Source organism: Panicum virgatum, chromosome 7K, assembly GCF_016808335.1.
Source record: "Panicum virgatum strain AP13 chromosome 7K, P.virgatum_v5, whole genome shotgun sequence".
Lineage (NCBI taxonomy): Eukaryota > Viridiplantae > Streptophyta > Magnoliopsida > Poales > Poaceae > Panicum > Panicum virgatum.
This window is the reverse complement of record NC_053142.1, coordinates 51,661,427-51,676,675: the sequence shown is the minus strand read 5'-3', so window position 1 is coordinate 51,676,675 and position 15,249 is coordinate 51,661,427. Positions and strand designations below refer to the sequence as shown.

Genomic DNA, 15,249 nt, shown 5'->3' with positions numbered 1-15,249 from the left:
TAAACACCTTATCATGGATTAATTAGCATCATTAGATTCGTCTCGCGATTTATAACCCATCTGTGCAAAAAGTTTTGTAAATAGACTTCATTTAGTACTTCAAATTAGCAAAATTCCATCGCAATTTTTTTTGCAAAACATCTAAACACGGCCCAAGTCAATCTACTGGACAAATAAACTTGAGTTCGCACTTCGCAGAACTCACAATTGGAGAACACCATAAAAAATCTCACCTTTCTGCAGGCTTTTCACCATAACTAAAGTACAAGCCTCTCAAAGAAAAAGTTCAATGTTGCGCAGGTAAAGGTCAAGCAGTATCCTTGGGTTGTACGGGGAAAACAGCTTATCTCAGGCCTGTTTAGTTACCACCCCATAAACGGAAAAAAACCCGTCACATCGAATATTTCGACACATGCATAGAATACTAAATGAAGCTTATTTACAAAACTTTTTACATAGATGGGCTGTAAATCCCGAGACGAATCTATGAGCCTACTTAATCCATGATTTGCAACATGCAACAGTGATGATATACTAACAATTTGCTAATTATTGATTAATCATGGATTAATTAGCATCATTAGATTCGTCTCGCGATTTACAATCCATCTGTGTAAAAAATTTTATAAATAGACTTCATTTAGTACTTCAAATCAGTAAGATTCCAACGTTGCGCTGGAACTAAACATGACCTCAGCTTATCCACCTTTTCCTGCTTTAACCTTCGCATCTCATCCTGCTTTCTCATCTCATCCTGAACTCCTAGACAGTGAGCCGGGCTTAATCTGGTGATGCAGAGCCAAATGAAATTACAATCTATAGCATAAGACAAACTGAAATCCTGCAATCCCCACCTTCATTAACAGTGGACAAAAAATGCATTAATAATACAAATTCTCCGCTTCCAGTAAAAAAATCAGAAAATGAGGGGACATAAAACTATCAGTACAAAATCTTGAACTCCTCGCTGCAGATGATAGAATTCAGTTCGCGGAAGCAGAAAGGAATACTAGAAGACCTCTTTCAAGTTATAGGATCTTTACTGGGGGAACCCAGCCACAGCCCACAGTACTGTAACTAAAAAGTAAAAAGGACCAGTTCATCGCATGGCACAGTCTTTTACCACCGTATGTCCTCCTGTGCTGTTGTACAAAGATAAAAAGGGCATAAGAGAGGGAAGCCAGATTTTTAATTGATCTATAAACATGATAAATGTGCAAACTATTCATATTTTAGTGCAAAACTAGTGTCAAATGGCATGATATCAGAGATATCGTGCTGCACAAATTTGAACAAAAACTTGACAGCAAGCTTTCCTTTATGATATATGTTAGCTAGAAAATTACCAGAATGATGCATGGACACTTTGGATCAAATCTGTTCATTTTGAGACATACACGTGGAATCTACAACAGCGGGGATATCTTGATTGATTGGCTTCCTACGTTCCAAAACATAGTAGGCAGCATGGATGCACTATTTATAATACAAAGTAGGCAGCATATGTCATCGTTCATCATTGCAAATCTGAAATGCCTATATGGACTGCTAAAATGACACCAGACCACTTCAGAACATTATTACATACTAAGCAATATGATGTAGCATACTAAATCTAGATCCATGAAAAAAATCAGACAACAACAAGAGTTTTCCTGAGCAACTATTATTGGTATGGACAGCATACTAGAAGTGCCATATGCTCAGAAGGAACTACTGAAGTATAACAGGTAAAGGAACTTACGAGCACTCTAGATGAATATTCAGAAAACGTGGGTTCTCCTTGCTCTGGGACACCGTTACAGAGCCTTCTACAGTTTGATCCTGCTTCACCTCTATAGGATCAGGGAGGTACAGAATAGTCTGCAGAAGGTGACCCAAGATTATAATTATACTACAAAGAGCAAGAAAACTGAATAAGTTCTTTTATGAAGGAATAGACCATTGTCACAAACCAAACCTGCTGCCAATGGGTCGGCTCATCCTCAGGGGCTGTGGACAAAAGAACTGTATCTTCAGATGATCGTCTCCTTTTATTCTGAATAATTTCAAGTGGATTCAAATTGGAAGGAATATTATGGGAGGACTCTTGGGGCCCATTGAACTCCACCTCAAACCAGAAACCAAAGCCATGAATGGGAGCTTCAAACAGGAAAAAGGAACCGAGAAAAGACATTTAATATGTGAGTTTGAAAGAAAAATAATAATCCAGACTCAGCATTAACTTCCAAATAGATTTCAACTGCTAACGTTAGATTGAACTGTGAGTAAAGATTAATGGTGCCATCTCAACTTTCTGAATAGATAAAATCTAATTCTCTATTTTATGGTTAAAGTCAGATATCAATTGTACAAATACAATTACGATATTCTCTTACTAAAAAATAGATTAAGAATTTCTCGTTTACTTGATATGGGCTTATAAACATGCTACATCTATAAAAGCAAAGTACAAGGTTGATGTCTCATGTCTCCTATATTTGGATATTTAAATCTTGAAGGGGCATCCAAAGAAATGAACTACAAAGAAACGAACTACACAAAGGTATGGAAATTAACCTATTTCAAACTTAAGATTTAAGAACCAGTGGTATTTTAGGACAGATTATGAACAAGAAAGGAAAGGACTGAGCAACATAATAAAAAGAGCACACAGCAATTTGGGCTCTAAATGGAGTTGAAAACATGATATATAACTTCAAAGAGATCCCAACAAATGTAGTGTAGGAGAGAATAATAATGAGATGTCTTCCTCCAAACCCTAGAAGGGTGGGATATATAGATCATATACATGGGCCTCTAGATGTGCCTCTATACATGGGCTCAATATACACCAACACCCCGCCACAGTCTGAACTACCGGCACAGCGGTGTTCAAGACTGGACAACAAAAAAGCCAACACCCCCCTGCAGTCTAAATTACCGTCGCAGCGGTGTTCAAGACTGGACAAGAAGAAAGTACAAAGGACAAATACCCTCCCGCAGCCACAACTAGCCACCTGCTACGTTGAGGCTGAAGCGAAACTCCGAAAAGGTCGAGGAGGATAGTCCCTTGGTGAAGATGTCGGCAAACTGGGAGGTGGTCGGGACATGGAGTACCCGAACATCGCCTATGGCGACCCTGTCGCGCACGAAGTGTAGGTCGATCTCCACATGCTTCGTCCGCTGATGCTGAACGGGGTTGGTGGAGAGATACACAGCGCTGACGTTGTCGCAGTATATGAGCGTGCTCTTGGCGAGCGGGCTGTGGAGCTCCGCCAAAAGCTGTCGTAGCCAGGACGCCTCCGCCACGCCGTTAGCGACAGCATGGTACTCCGCCTCGGCACTGGAGCGGGAGACAACCGGCTACCGCTTGGATGACCAGGAGACAAGGTTGCCGCCCAGGAAGACGGCGTAGCCGGAAGTGGAGCGGCGAGTGTCCGGGCAGCCAGCCCAGTCAGCGTCGGTGTAGACCACCAGCTCAGAGGTGGGAGAGCGGTGAAGAACCAAGCCGAAACCAACAGTGCCACGGACGTAGCAGAGGAGACGCTTCAGTGCAGCAAGGTGAGACTCCCGGGGATCATGCATGTGAAGACAGACCTGCTGAACGGCATAGGTGAGATCCGGCCGGGTGAAGGTCAGGTACTGCAAGGCACCGGCAAGGCTCCGGTAGGCAGCAGGATCAGCCACGGGATCACCCAGATCAGCAGACAGCTTCACCTGAGTATCGACAGGAGTGGAGCATGGCTTGCAATCAGTCATCCCAGCCCGCTCCAGAATGTCGAGTGCATACTGCCGCTGGTGAAGGAACAGGCCAGACGGGCGAGTCTCAACAGTAACGCCCAAGAAGTGGTGGAGCTGAACAAGATCCTTCATAGCAAACTCCTGCTGCAGAGAGGAGATGACGCGCTCAAGCAACCGCTGACTGGAAGCGGTGAGCACAATATCATCAACATAGAGCAGCAGGTAGGCAGTCTCATCCCCACGGCGGTAGATGAACAGAGAAGTGTCAGCCTTGGCCTCGGTGAATCCCAAAGTCAGCAAGAACGTGGCGAACTGAGAGTACCAAGCCCGAGGAGCCTGCTTCAGACCATAGAGGGACTTGTTGAGCCGGCAGACGATATCCGGACGATTCGAGTCCACAAATCGCGCTGGCTGAGAGCAGTACACTGTCTCTGATAGAGTGCCGTGAAGAAAGGCATTCTTCACATCCAACTGGTGCACAGGCCAGGAGCGAGAGAGTGCGAGCGAGAGGACCGTGCGCACAGTAGCAGGCTTCACGACTGGACTGAAGGTCTCATCGTAGTCCACACCAGGCCGCTGAGTGAAACCCCGGAGAACCCAGCGAGCCTTGTAGCGCTCCAGTGTGCCATCAGCCCGACGCTTATGCGTCCAGATCCACTTGCCGGTGACCACATTGCAACCAGACGGACGCGGCACGAAGTCCCACGTCTGGTTGGCAAGAAGAGCCGCGTACTCCTCTTCCATAGCGTGACGCCAGTGAAGATCCGCAAGGGCGTCGCGGACAGAGGAGGATACCGGAGACACCCGCTGCTCTCCCTCGGAGGCGGAGAGAGCCATGGCCTGAGACGTCATCCGCCGAGTCACCATGGGATGAATGTGCCGAGGATCCCGATGGATGACTGGCGGGTGGTACACCGCCGACTCGACTCGAGAGCGAGTCGGCGGAGGCGGCGGCGGCTCTGGTGTAGAAGGCGGTGGCGACGGCTCCGGTGTAGGCGCGCGCAGGAGCCTCCAGAACCGGAGGCGGCGGCGTTGTCGGTGCCGAACAACGCCGGTACACCTACACCGGCTGAGCGTACCGCGGCGGCGCCGGTGCCGGCACCGAGAGACGCTGGTACACCTGCACTGGCTGAGCGTATCGCGCAGGTGCAGGGAGAGGCACCGGGGCCGCGCGTGGCGCAGCAGGAGACACCGGGTCCCCGCGCGGCACGACCGGAGGTCTGGGGGCCGCGTGTGGCTCAACCACAGGCACCGGGGCCGCGCGTGGCGCAGCAGGGATCACCGGAAGCGGCGTCGGTGTGCCGGTAGAACCTGCAGGGAAAAGACAGACAGGAAAAGGTGGCTGAACCACCGGGTCAATCGGAAACAGAGACTCCAGCTCGGGGTCAGGAGAAGCTGTGGAGGAGGTGGAGTAGGGGAAATTCGACTCGTCAAAGACGACGTGTCGGGAGATCAGGACGCGGCGAGAGGTGAGGTCAAAGCATCGGTACCCCTTGTGGTCAGGGGAGTACCCAAGGAACACACAACGAGTCGAGCGGGGCGCAAGCTTGTGAGAAGCGGTGGCGGAGGTGTTAGGGTAACACGCACACCCGAAGACCCAAAGGTGGTCGTAGCGAGGAGGGGTACCGAAAAGAGCGTGGTGTGGAGTGGGAGCAGGAGAAGCAGTAGACGGAAGACGGTTGAACAAGTAGGTGGCGGTGTGGAGGCTCTCAGCCCAGAAGCGCGGGGGCAGAGAGGTCTGGATCAGAAGGGTGCGCACGACGTTCGTCGTGCGAATCATCCGCTCAGCCTTGCCGTTCTGAGGAGAGGTATAGGGACAAGACATACACAGCTGAACACCCCAAGAGAGGAAGAAGGAACGGGAGGTGGAGTTATCGAACTCACACCCGTTGTCACACTAGACGGCCTTAATGGTGAGGCCGAACTGAGTGGACACCCAGGCAAAGAAGTGGAGGAGGGTGGGGAAGGTCTCAAACTTTGCGCGCATAGGAAAAGTCCAAGAGTAGTGTGAGAAATCATCGACCACCACCAGATAGTATCTATAGCCAGAAAGGCTAAGAACAGAAGTCCACAGGTCGCAGTGAACAAGATCAAAGACATGTGTCGCATGCGAAGAAGAAGAAGAAAAGGGAAGTCGAACATGGCGACCAAGCTGGCACGCATGGCAGAGGTGCTCAGCAGGAGCCCTAGTACAAGGAACATCGGTACTACGACTGAGCTGAGCCAGAACGTCGCGACCAGGGTGACCAAGACGGCGGTGCCAGGTGGTGGAAGACGGCGTCGCGGCAAAAACGGCAGACGAAGAAGAAGGCGAAAGTAGTGCAGCGGAAGACGGAAGGCGAAAGGTTGGTGCAGCGGCAGACGGAAGGCGAAAGGTGTAAAGGGGCCCCGTGCTGTCACACCGGAGGAGCGGACGCCGGGAGGCCGAATCCTTTACAGTGAGGCAGAAGAGTCAAATTCGATGGAACAAGAATTGTCAGCTGTAAACTGACGAATGGAAAGAAAGTTATGAACCATCTGAGGAGCAACAAAAACATTGGGAAGACGAAAAGAACCAGGAGCAGAACCTACGGCGGTGACAGGAAGGCAAGACCCATCACCAACCATGATGGAAGAAGGACAAGAGGGGTGTGGGGGCCGGACAAAAGAGAGGATACCGGCATCTGGGGTAGTGTGGAAGGAGGCACCCGAGTTGGCGATCCACTCGGTGCTGACCGGCGGCGTCAGCCCCATGGCGCTGAAGGACTGCGCCAGTGCAGCCTGATCCCACCCCCCAGGCCAGGTCGGCTGCTGGCTGGGCTGAGCGGGCGGGGTCCAGAACGGCGCGACCGCGGGCGACATACCAAACGCAGGCCACGCGGGCGCGGGCACGCGCGCCATGGCCAGCGCGGCCGTCGCGGGCGCAGGCAGGGGCGGCACAGCAGGAAAGGCGGATCCGCCGGCCGGGGCGGTAGCGGCGCCCTACGGCAGCCACGCGCTGGGGGCGGCAGCCTGTGCGGCGCACGCGGCGGCGAGGGAGGCAGCATCTCCTGCGCGCGCTCATGCGCGGTAGCAGGGGCGGCGCCGGGGGCCTCGAGAGGCGCCAGGGCGGGGCCGGGCGGCGACGGCGGCACACCGGCCCTAAAGGGTTCGCGCGGCGCGTGCAGGATCGCCGCGGGCGCGAGGCGCCGCCGGCCGCGCAAGGCTCAGGCACGCGCCAAGGGGCGGCAGGGCAGTGGCCAGCAGCAGGGGCCACGCCCGTGCGCGCTTCCTGCCCGGGGACGGCGGCAAGGGCGGCAGCGGCGGCGCCCCCTGCGGCAGCAGATCCCGCGGCGCCCGCAGGGGCAGCGGCGGTGGCGGGCCACGCGCCCTGGGCGGCCAGGGCAGCGGCGGCGGCCTGGGCAGGCCACGCGCGCCCGGCACCCTGGACAGCGGCTGCCTGGGTAGCGGCGGCGGCCTGGGCAGGCCACGCGCGCCCGGCGGCCAGGGCAGCGGCGGCGGCCTGGGCGGCCGGAGGAGCGTCGAGGCCGGCAGATCCGTCGGCGCCAAGGACGGCAGCGCCAGGGACGGCAGCTCCAGGGGCGGCAGCGGGCCTGGGCCACGCGGCGGCAACGGATCCGGCTGCAGGGGCGACAGCCAGCGCGTGCAGCGAGCCGGGAGGTGGGCCGTGCAGCTGCTGCTGGAGTGCGCCTGCGCCGTGTAGAACAGGGGCCGCGGCAGCGGCGCCCGGGGCCAGCGTGCCTGTCGCGGCGGCGCCCAGGCCCGGTCCGCCCGCAGCAGCGGCGGGGGCGGCCGCGGGGTGGGGCCATGCGCGCAGCGCCGCAGCAGGGGCGACGGGCTGGAGCAGGGGAGGCAGCACAGAAGCAGGGGAGGGAAGGGGAGGCGGCGCCGGTGGCCGGCCTGCCATGGTGCCGGCGGCGGCGGCCGCTGCAGCTAGAGGAAGAGAGGGAGAGGGAGAAGGCTAGCTGATACCATGTAGGAGAGAATAATAATGAGATGTCTTCCTACAAACCCTAGAAGGGTGGGATATATAGATCCTATACATGGGCCTCTAGATGGGCCTCTATACATGATCTCAATATACACCAACATGTAGTGTAATTATTAGTGACCAAACAGTGTTTGCAGTAGTTTAACTGATGGCAAAATACTACTGTAAACATGGATCAAACTGGCAAATTACCACTGCCAACATGGAAAAAAATAACAGCTAAAACAACATGGGGAGAAGATAACCTATTGCAATCAATCCACATTTATTGTTTGTTAACTCAAGTGATGGCAATTATCATTACCAAACAGTTGGCATAGAATGAGTTTTCTTATGAACTGAACTAATATTAAATGTACAGAAAAAAAGGAATTTAAACAGAATCTAGAAGCATGCTACTACAGTTGACAAATCAACTTACTTCCCTATACATCTAGTAGTTGTGAAAACATATGACCAAATAATGTATGCTGCACTAACCACTAAGTGACCTATCTTAACTCTTAAAATTTTTGCCAAATCAGCCAATATTGCTCCTAAAATTGCATGATAGAAAGGAACCCACATGAATTTGAATATATAGTTTCAAAAAAAAAGAATAGACGCAAGAATTGGAGCTATTCGGTGTCAGGTAACATATCAGAATTCTCATATCAAGGGCAAGAGATAATATCATACTATAAATCTATAATACAATGTCATTATAATACAGTGAAACTAACATAGAAAATTCAGAACATGGGAAGAAAATTATGGTTGAAGTCGCATAATTCACCTAACATCATTGACGAAACTTTGTATTTTGTGGTGATCGATTTGAATTCCTCAAGTGTAAAATTATAGCAATCGATGTGTTTAACCTGTACACAGTGTGCAGCCCCAGGACCAAAATGAATGTCACGGATGCAATTAGAGTTTAGTCATAAAAGGCTGTAACAATTAAACATGATGGTTGTTTGACACTTTTGGTATTGGAGACCTCGCCAAGACTCACCACAGATGGCCAACTTATAACATTCTCTCCACCAATTGTTTCAATGGAGGGTTCTTCAGATGTAAATTTTTTGGCAAGTGGCACAAGAGCAGACACTACAGCAAAAAGTTTGAGATCATCATATTGCATACTGGAGCCACCACCCAAGTTCTGATGACAACAACAATGCATATTGAAACTCTTGAAAGGATTGTACGGTAGCTCTTACTGTCTATGCCATAGACATCACACCAGAAATCAACACTGCCTTCATATCTCTCAGGATTTGTTATCGGAGCCATGAAGAGCTACAGGATTGGATCATGGATATTCAGCTTTGGACAATGATGTATCATAAACCATTGGTTGGTGTCATTGCAAAAGATGGTAAATCAAGATTTTCAGCTAGAAAACTAGTACTTGGCCTCACATGATAATAGACCCTTTTAGACGAAAAAAAATACTTTCAGAAATATTACTTCTGCCTATTCAAACTTAAATATGACTTGAACAAAGTAGCAAATAGATGCTACACATCTGCAGTGTATTTTTTTGTTTGCATTTAGGACTGCAAGTGTTTATGCTATTGTGTTTAAGTAATGTCACATTTAAATGAGCTCATTTATGATGATTTAAACATAGTATGATAATTATACCGTAGCATGAGAAGGAAGAATAAGACCCCCAGGTTTAAGCCATTTATCTCTTGCAAATAAGACACTTGGCAGCATACTCTACAGAAAAAAATCAGAAGAATTAGAACTAACCAAAGTAATTGCACATCAAAATGCAATGCGAAGAAACAGCATTGAAATAGAAACCTCATACAGAAGCATATAGCCCATCCATTCTGATATTATTACATCAACCTTCTCCTCAAGGTCAACATCCTGTACTGCCAGTTCAACATTAATGAGAAAATGATGCAGATCAAAACCAAGAGTGTATGGAATGAAATGTAAATGTATTCAAATAATGGTATTAGTGAAAACACTTGGTTTATGTCCTGATCATGCTAAGTTGCTAACAATGTGTTCGCTCCATGGAAAATGGAGATAACGTCACTCCATGGAAAATAGAGATAACGACAGCATCCATAGAGAAGAAATGTACCAAACTTGTTCTAGGTATGAAAAAACAAAAAATGCCAAGTTGCCAAAACATAATGAAGAATGTAATAAGCAATGATAAAGAAGGGTAATCTCACCTCAACACGTCCATGGATGACCACAACCTTATCACTTAGGTTGTTTGCTTTTACAATTTCACAAGCCTGCATGAGAAGCATTTATTCTATTTTATTTCTATAAGAAAAAAAATCACATTTATAGCACAAGTTCCTTATTATGGTGGCATTTTAGACATATTAACAACTTAAAACCAAGAAGTTACAACATCAGATTTAGAAAACTAACTCCAAAAGATTATTCTATATATGCAATGGTCTAGATGCTATTTATCGTACTATGCTCTCATATACATGCTTATGCCTGACGGTATTTACTGGTAAATAATCAGTGAAGGATCTCTTGTCAAATTTAACTACAACCTACTGCCTACTGGATTACTCTTTCGTCATGGCCTCATGGGAATACATTGCATTAAGTATGTCAATTTCCAAACATGTATTTGTCAACTGAAAGTAGGTTCATAGATTGAATAAACAAATTGGATTTCTCAACATGAAAATATTTGAAACAGAAATTTTAGACATGATACAGAAAAAAGAAAGAAAATAAAGCACACGACTTGATGTTAGAGCATATCTTCAGAAGTAACATATTACCTGGATAGCAATTTCACTAGCTTCAACAGCATACACCTAAAAGAGAGCGCAAAGAGGGCAGGACAAAAATTAATGATCTTAGAGTGAGGAACAAATAGATAGATTGGAGAAAACAGATCACTGCTACATACAACTCTCTCCACTCTCATTATTTTTTTTTCAGTTATCCCAGGTTCCTGTCACTATTAAAAGGACAGATAGAAAAACAGGACTAAAGTAGATAATAAAAAGGAACATAAAAGATATATTTAAACTGTACTTTTCTGAAAGCACAAACAAAGCACAGGCCATAATTTCATCTTACGAACTTTGGTGCTTTCAATGGGAACATACAATTCATTTAAGCTGCTAATTTGCAAGAAAAACTGTGTAAGTGCAAACTACATTTGGATCCCAGCGCTTTGTAGACTGTTATGTTAGGTCAACTGACAGAAAGAGCAATGTTAAATTAGTTTTGCATTGTCTAAGGGGCCACAAGTCCAGAACTAACAAAGTGCTCCAAGAAAAACAATATCTATCTAAAATGAGCAGCTGTTTCAACAGAGCATTCTCGAAGCTCACCCGTTTTGCGCCAGCACGAGCACAGAACACAGAGAGTATTCCAGTCCCACACCCCACATCCAGCACAACCTGCAAAGTTTTGGAATCCGTGACCGAAATCCGGACTCTGACAAAATGTGGAACAAGTAGTAAACCCTCGATTCAGCTAGCAATTTTACCTTCCCCTCGATAAATTTCTGATGGTGCATGATCGCTGAGTGGTAAGCATCAGTCCTGACGCGGTCCTGCCAAAAACGAAACGTTAACAAACCCCATTGCACCGAATGACTGTATGCCCACGAAGTCGATTTAGCGGCGGCGCTGCTTAGGGTTTAGGGGGGTTTAGGCTATGCAGTTGTGGAAGTGATCGCAAGCTCAGTGGCTTTACCTTGATCATTGCCTCGTGGATGCCGATGTGGGAGTAAGACTGGAAGTAGATGCGGTCGTGCTCCTCCAGCGAATCCGCCGTGGGCGTAGCCCCAGCCCCCGCGGCCGGGGACTCCCCGGCGGCGGCGGGTGGGGAGGCAGCGGAGAGGCGCGGGCGGCGCCGCGCGAGGGGGGAGTGGCCGTTGAGGTGCGACGGCAGCATGGCGAATTGGTGAGCGTAGGGAAGTGGTGGCGAGAGGGATTCGAGTGGAGATTTCTGAGCGAAATGTTGCTTTGATTTGCTTTGTGGCTTCGCCTCCCCCCGGCAGTACTGTTCCCCGGTGGTTTTGTACCTCCACCAATTGTATTACTAGTTGATGATGAGATTTTTAGGTAGATTAGAATTCTAATTAACACTAGGGATAAGATTATGGTAGCTAGTTGCTCCTATTTTCTAAATTAACCAACTTATTTGCATATGTTTTGACTTATAAAAAGCTAGTGAAGTTTATTTATGTTTGTATTATTGATATACTTGTTGAGGAGGTTTGAGGAGCACTAGCATATTCTAAATTAAAGGAGAAAGGGCAAATCCTCTAGAAACAACATTTACAAATAATATAAAAATAAAACAGAGATACTGAATATCGGAACCAATTTTGTTGAGAATAATATATCACGGTGGCAAACCTTCAATTGGAGAAAAAAAACTAAATTGGAGAAAAAAACTAAGTGTTCTCAAGAAAGCTAAAACCGTAGTACTATAGACAAATTCTCTAAATAGTTGATTAGTTGGCCGATGAAGCAATAGAGACCAGTTAGCTGGCGCCAATCATCGAAGTCCAGCTCAAAGAAACCAGGAAAAAAGCCGGCGCCAGCGGCCAACACGCCTGCCTGTCACGATACCAGTTCACTCGCACGGATTCGCGAGGTCAAATTGGGGATCCAGATACAATCGAGCCGCAGCTCACTGCCGCCCGACCCAGCCAGGGTTCTATTCGAGGGTTTTGGTTCTACACCCATCCCCAACGAGCACACGCGAATAAAAAAGAACGTTACACAGCAGATGGGCTTCCTCAATGCTTTACCCATAGCGGGTCTTCATAGTTCGGGTTGGGCTTCTTCAGACGCCTTGGCCGGCCCAAGTCTTCTTGCTCTTGACCTTTTTCCTAGGCGCCTTCACTAGCTTCTGATATGGTTGCCGGTGCTCCTGATGGCTTCATGACATTCCTCCCTCCTTGAAAACCGGCTTGCCCCAAAGCCGGTGCAGCCGGAAACTGATTTTTGAGCTCAGTTTCATCCTCTCATGTCGCCATTGATAAGGGCCAAGAAGACCATGCCACCAATATTTGGGAAGAAAGTTTAGTATTGTTGTTGACCAAGCGGCGATCTAAAATCTTGACAGGAATACGATATGCCTCATGAGTGGAGTCAGACAAAGTAGGACTGACCTGCAAGGGGTTGGAGATGGTCTTCTTCAATTGGGATACATGAAAAACTGGATGTATCATCGAGGAAGGTGGTAATTTCAGTTTGTAAGCTACACTACCCACTTTTGCCACAATCAAAAAGGGGCCAAATTACCGAAAGGAAAGCTTGTGATTACTCCTGGAGGCAACACTTGTTTGGACATAAGGTTGCAATTTGACATACACCATTTTCCCAATAGTGAAAGATCTCTCAGATCTATGCTTGTCGACCTGAAATTTCTGCCGCTGCTGAGCCCTGAGAAGATGTTGTTGCAGTAATTGAGTCATCATTTTTCGATCAGCTAACCATGACTGTAAATCAGGAACTGCACATGATTCCACCATATCAATTCCAAAATGCCTTGGGGTCTGACCATATACCACTTCAAATGGAGTCTTTCCCAATGATGTGTGGTAACTTGTATTGTACCAAAACTCAGCGAGAGATAACCATTGCTTCCATTGAGTAGGGCAAGTATAAACAAAACATCTCAAATAAGCTTCAAGACATTGATTAACCCTCTCTATTTGACCATCTGTTTGTGGGTGATAAGATGTACTCATTCGAAGCTCAGTGCCAGACGTTTCAAATAATTCTTGCCACAGTGCATTAGTAAATATCTTATCTCTATCAGATATCATAGCTTGTGGCATACCATGCAACTTGAAGACATGATCCATAAACTGAACTGCTACTTGAATTGCAGTGAATGGATGTGTCAGTAGAATGAAGTGGTTGTATTTGGAGAATTTGTCAACAACCACTAAAATGCAATTGCAATGCTTGGATTTGGGCAGTCCTTCAATGAAATCTAAAATCACCACTTGCCAAGCAAAATCTGGAACTGGTAATGGTTGTAACAACCTGATATGAACGGGGGTGCCCGATCTTCCGTCAGGTGAATGATAACTCATTTTGGTCGGAATGTGACACACCGATCCAGCTTCAAGTCAGCAACTCGAACCCCGCAATCTTAGCACCAAAAGTCCTCTGGTTATCAACCGTAGTCACAATCCGGTTGACCTCGCCGAGAAGGCTAATCCCTGCCTGCGAAATGAAGAACACAAGCAAGAACTCGAAAGAAACACAGCACTCAAATTGAAGTGACAACTACAGATGAATGATTAAGCTCGAAAGTTGGGGTTCTACAACCCGAAAGACGGCGACTGTTCAAAGACAGATTGATCTAAAGCAAAACCCGAACCCTAATGAGGGCGGCGGCTACTGAGATATAGGGAATAGGGGCGTGGCTCCCCCCGGTACACGCCCCTAATGGGCTCAACGAAGATACACGGCCCAAAGGCCAAATTACGATGTCTCAGCACCGGGACAGATTCTGGATGCCAAATTCCTCGGACAATTCCCGTTGACTCAGAATGAGTTTGGGCCTAAAACTAACGCCAATAGAAGCTCCATGAAATTAGCTTTCCGTCCATATGTGGATCGTCGAATTCGGACTTCGGATGTGGCCTGGGCGTCCAATTTACGTCAGACTGCTCCTGGACTCCGAGGTGGACTCGAAGTTAAATTGGATTGGGCCTCCATGTGGCTTGGCGGCCCTTGCTGTTCCTCCACGCCTCCATGCTCCTCTCCATGTGTTCCCTGGCCCTCTCCTTGGTTCCTAATCACATTGTAAAAATTAGGTAGGAAACCATTCTCACAATTATTAATAGAAACGCTTAGGAGCGAGCTCACCTCTAAATTTAATTGTCGCGCGCGAGCTCTTGTGATTGGACCTTGAATGGTTTGAATGTCCAGCGGAGGAACCTCTTGTATATCCATAGGAGTGATGTCCTCATCATCCTCCCCCTCTTGAATCGGAGTCGTCCTCGACTCAAGCACATCCTCTTCTCCCAAGTAAGGTTTCAAATCTGAAATGTTAAAGGTGGGACTAACCCCGAACTCGGGAGGCAACTCAAGTTTGTATGCATTATCATTAATTTTCTCAAGTATTTTGAATGGACCATCAGCTCTTGGCATTAACTTAGACTTCCTCAAATCTGGAAAACGTTCTTTTCTTAAGTGCAACCACACTAGATCACCCGGTTCAAGCTTTAATTCTTTCTTAGGAACCAAAAGCACATGTACAGAACAAGGACTAAGGCTCTCACGCACATACCCGCGGTCCAAAAGCTCTTGGACTTGTCGTTGAATCTCTTTAGTCTCCTCGGGATTGGTCTTGTATGCTGCTCGGTTGGGCAAAGACGTTCCCGGAATCAAATCAATTTGGTGCTCAATACCTCTCAAAGGTGGCAACCCCGGTGGGAGCTTATTTGGAAACACATCCTCATACGCCTGCAAAATGTCAGCGACCGCAGGAGGCAAAGTGCTAACTATATCATGAATAGGAAATAAAGCATCCTTACATATCAAAGCATAGCACACAGTAGAAACATCCATATCATATAGATCAGATTTGGT

General features: G+C 47.7%; 1 protein-coding gene across 1 annotated transcript; it reads right to left on the bottom strand.

Moving 5' to 3' along the window:
• Positions 1–831: 831 nt before the first annotated feature.
• Positions 832–11,687, bottom strand: LOC120642111 (probable protein arginine N-methyltransferase 6.1). The gene is made up of 13 exons (XM_039918515.1): positions 11,381–11,687; positions 11,172–11,237; positions 11,014–11,082; positions 10,453–10,488; positions 9,874–9,939; positions 9,488–9,556; positions 9,323–9,400; positions 8,896–8,974; positions 8,688–8,782; positions 8,469–8,553; positions 1,961–2,142; positions 1,745–1,863; positions 832–1,142 (listed from the first exon to the last, which is right to left on the bottom strand). The coding sequence occupies exons 1-13, from the start codon at positions 11,579–11,581 to the stop codon at positions 1,100–1,102; spliced, it is 1,188 nt and encodes a 395-aa protein (XP_039774449.1). The 5' UTR covers positions 11,582–11,687; the 3' UTR covers positions 832–1,099.
• Between the last annotated feature and the right edge of the window lie 3,562 nt (positions 11,688–15,249).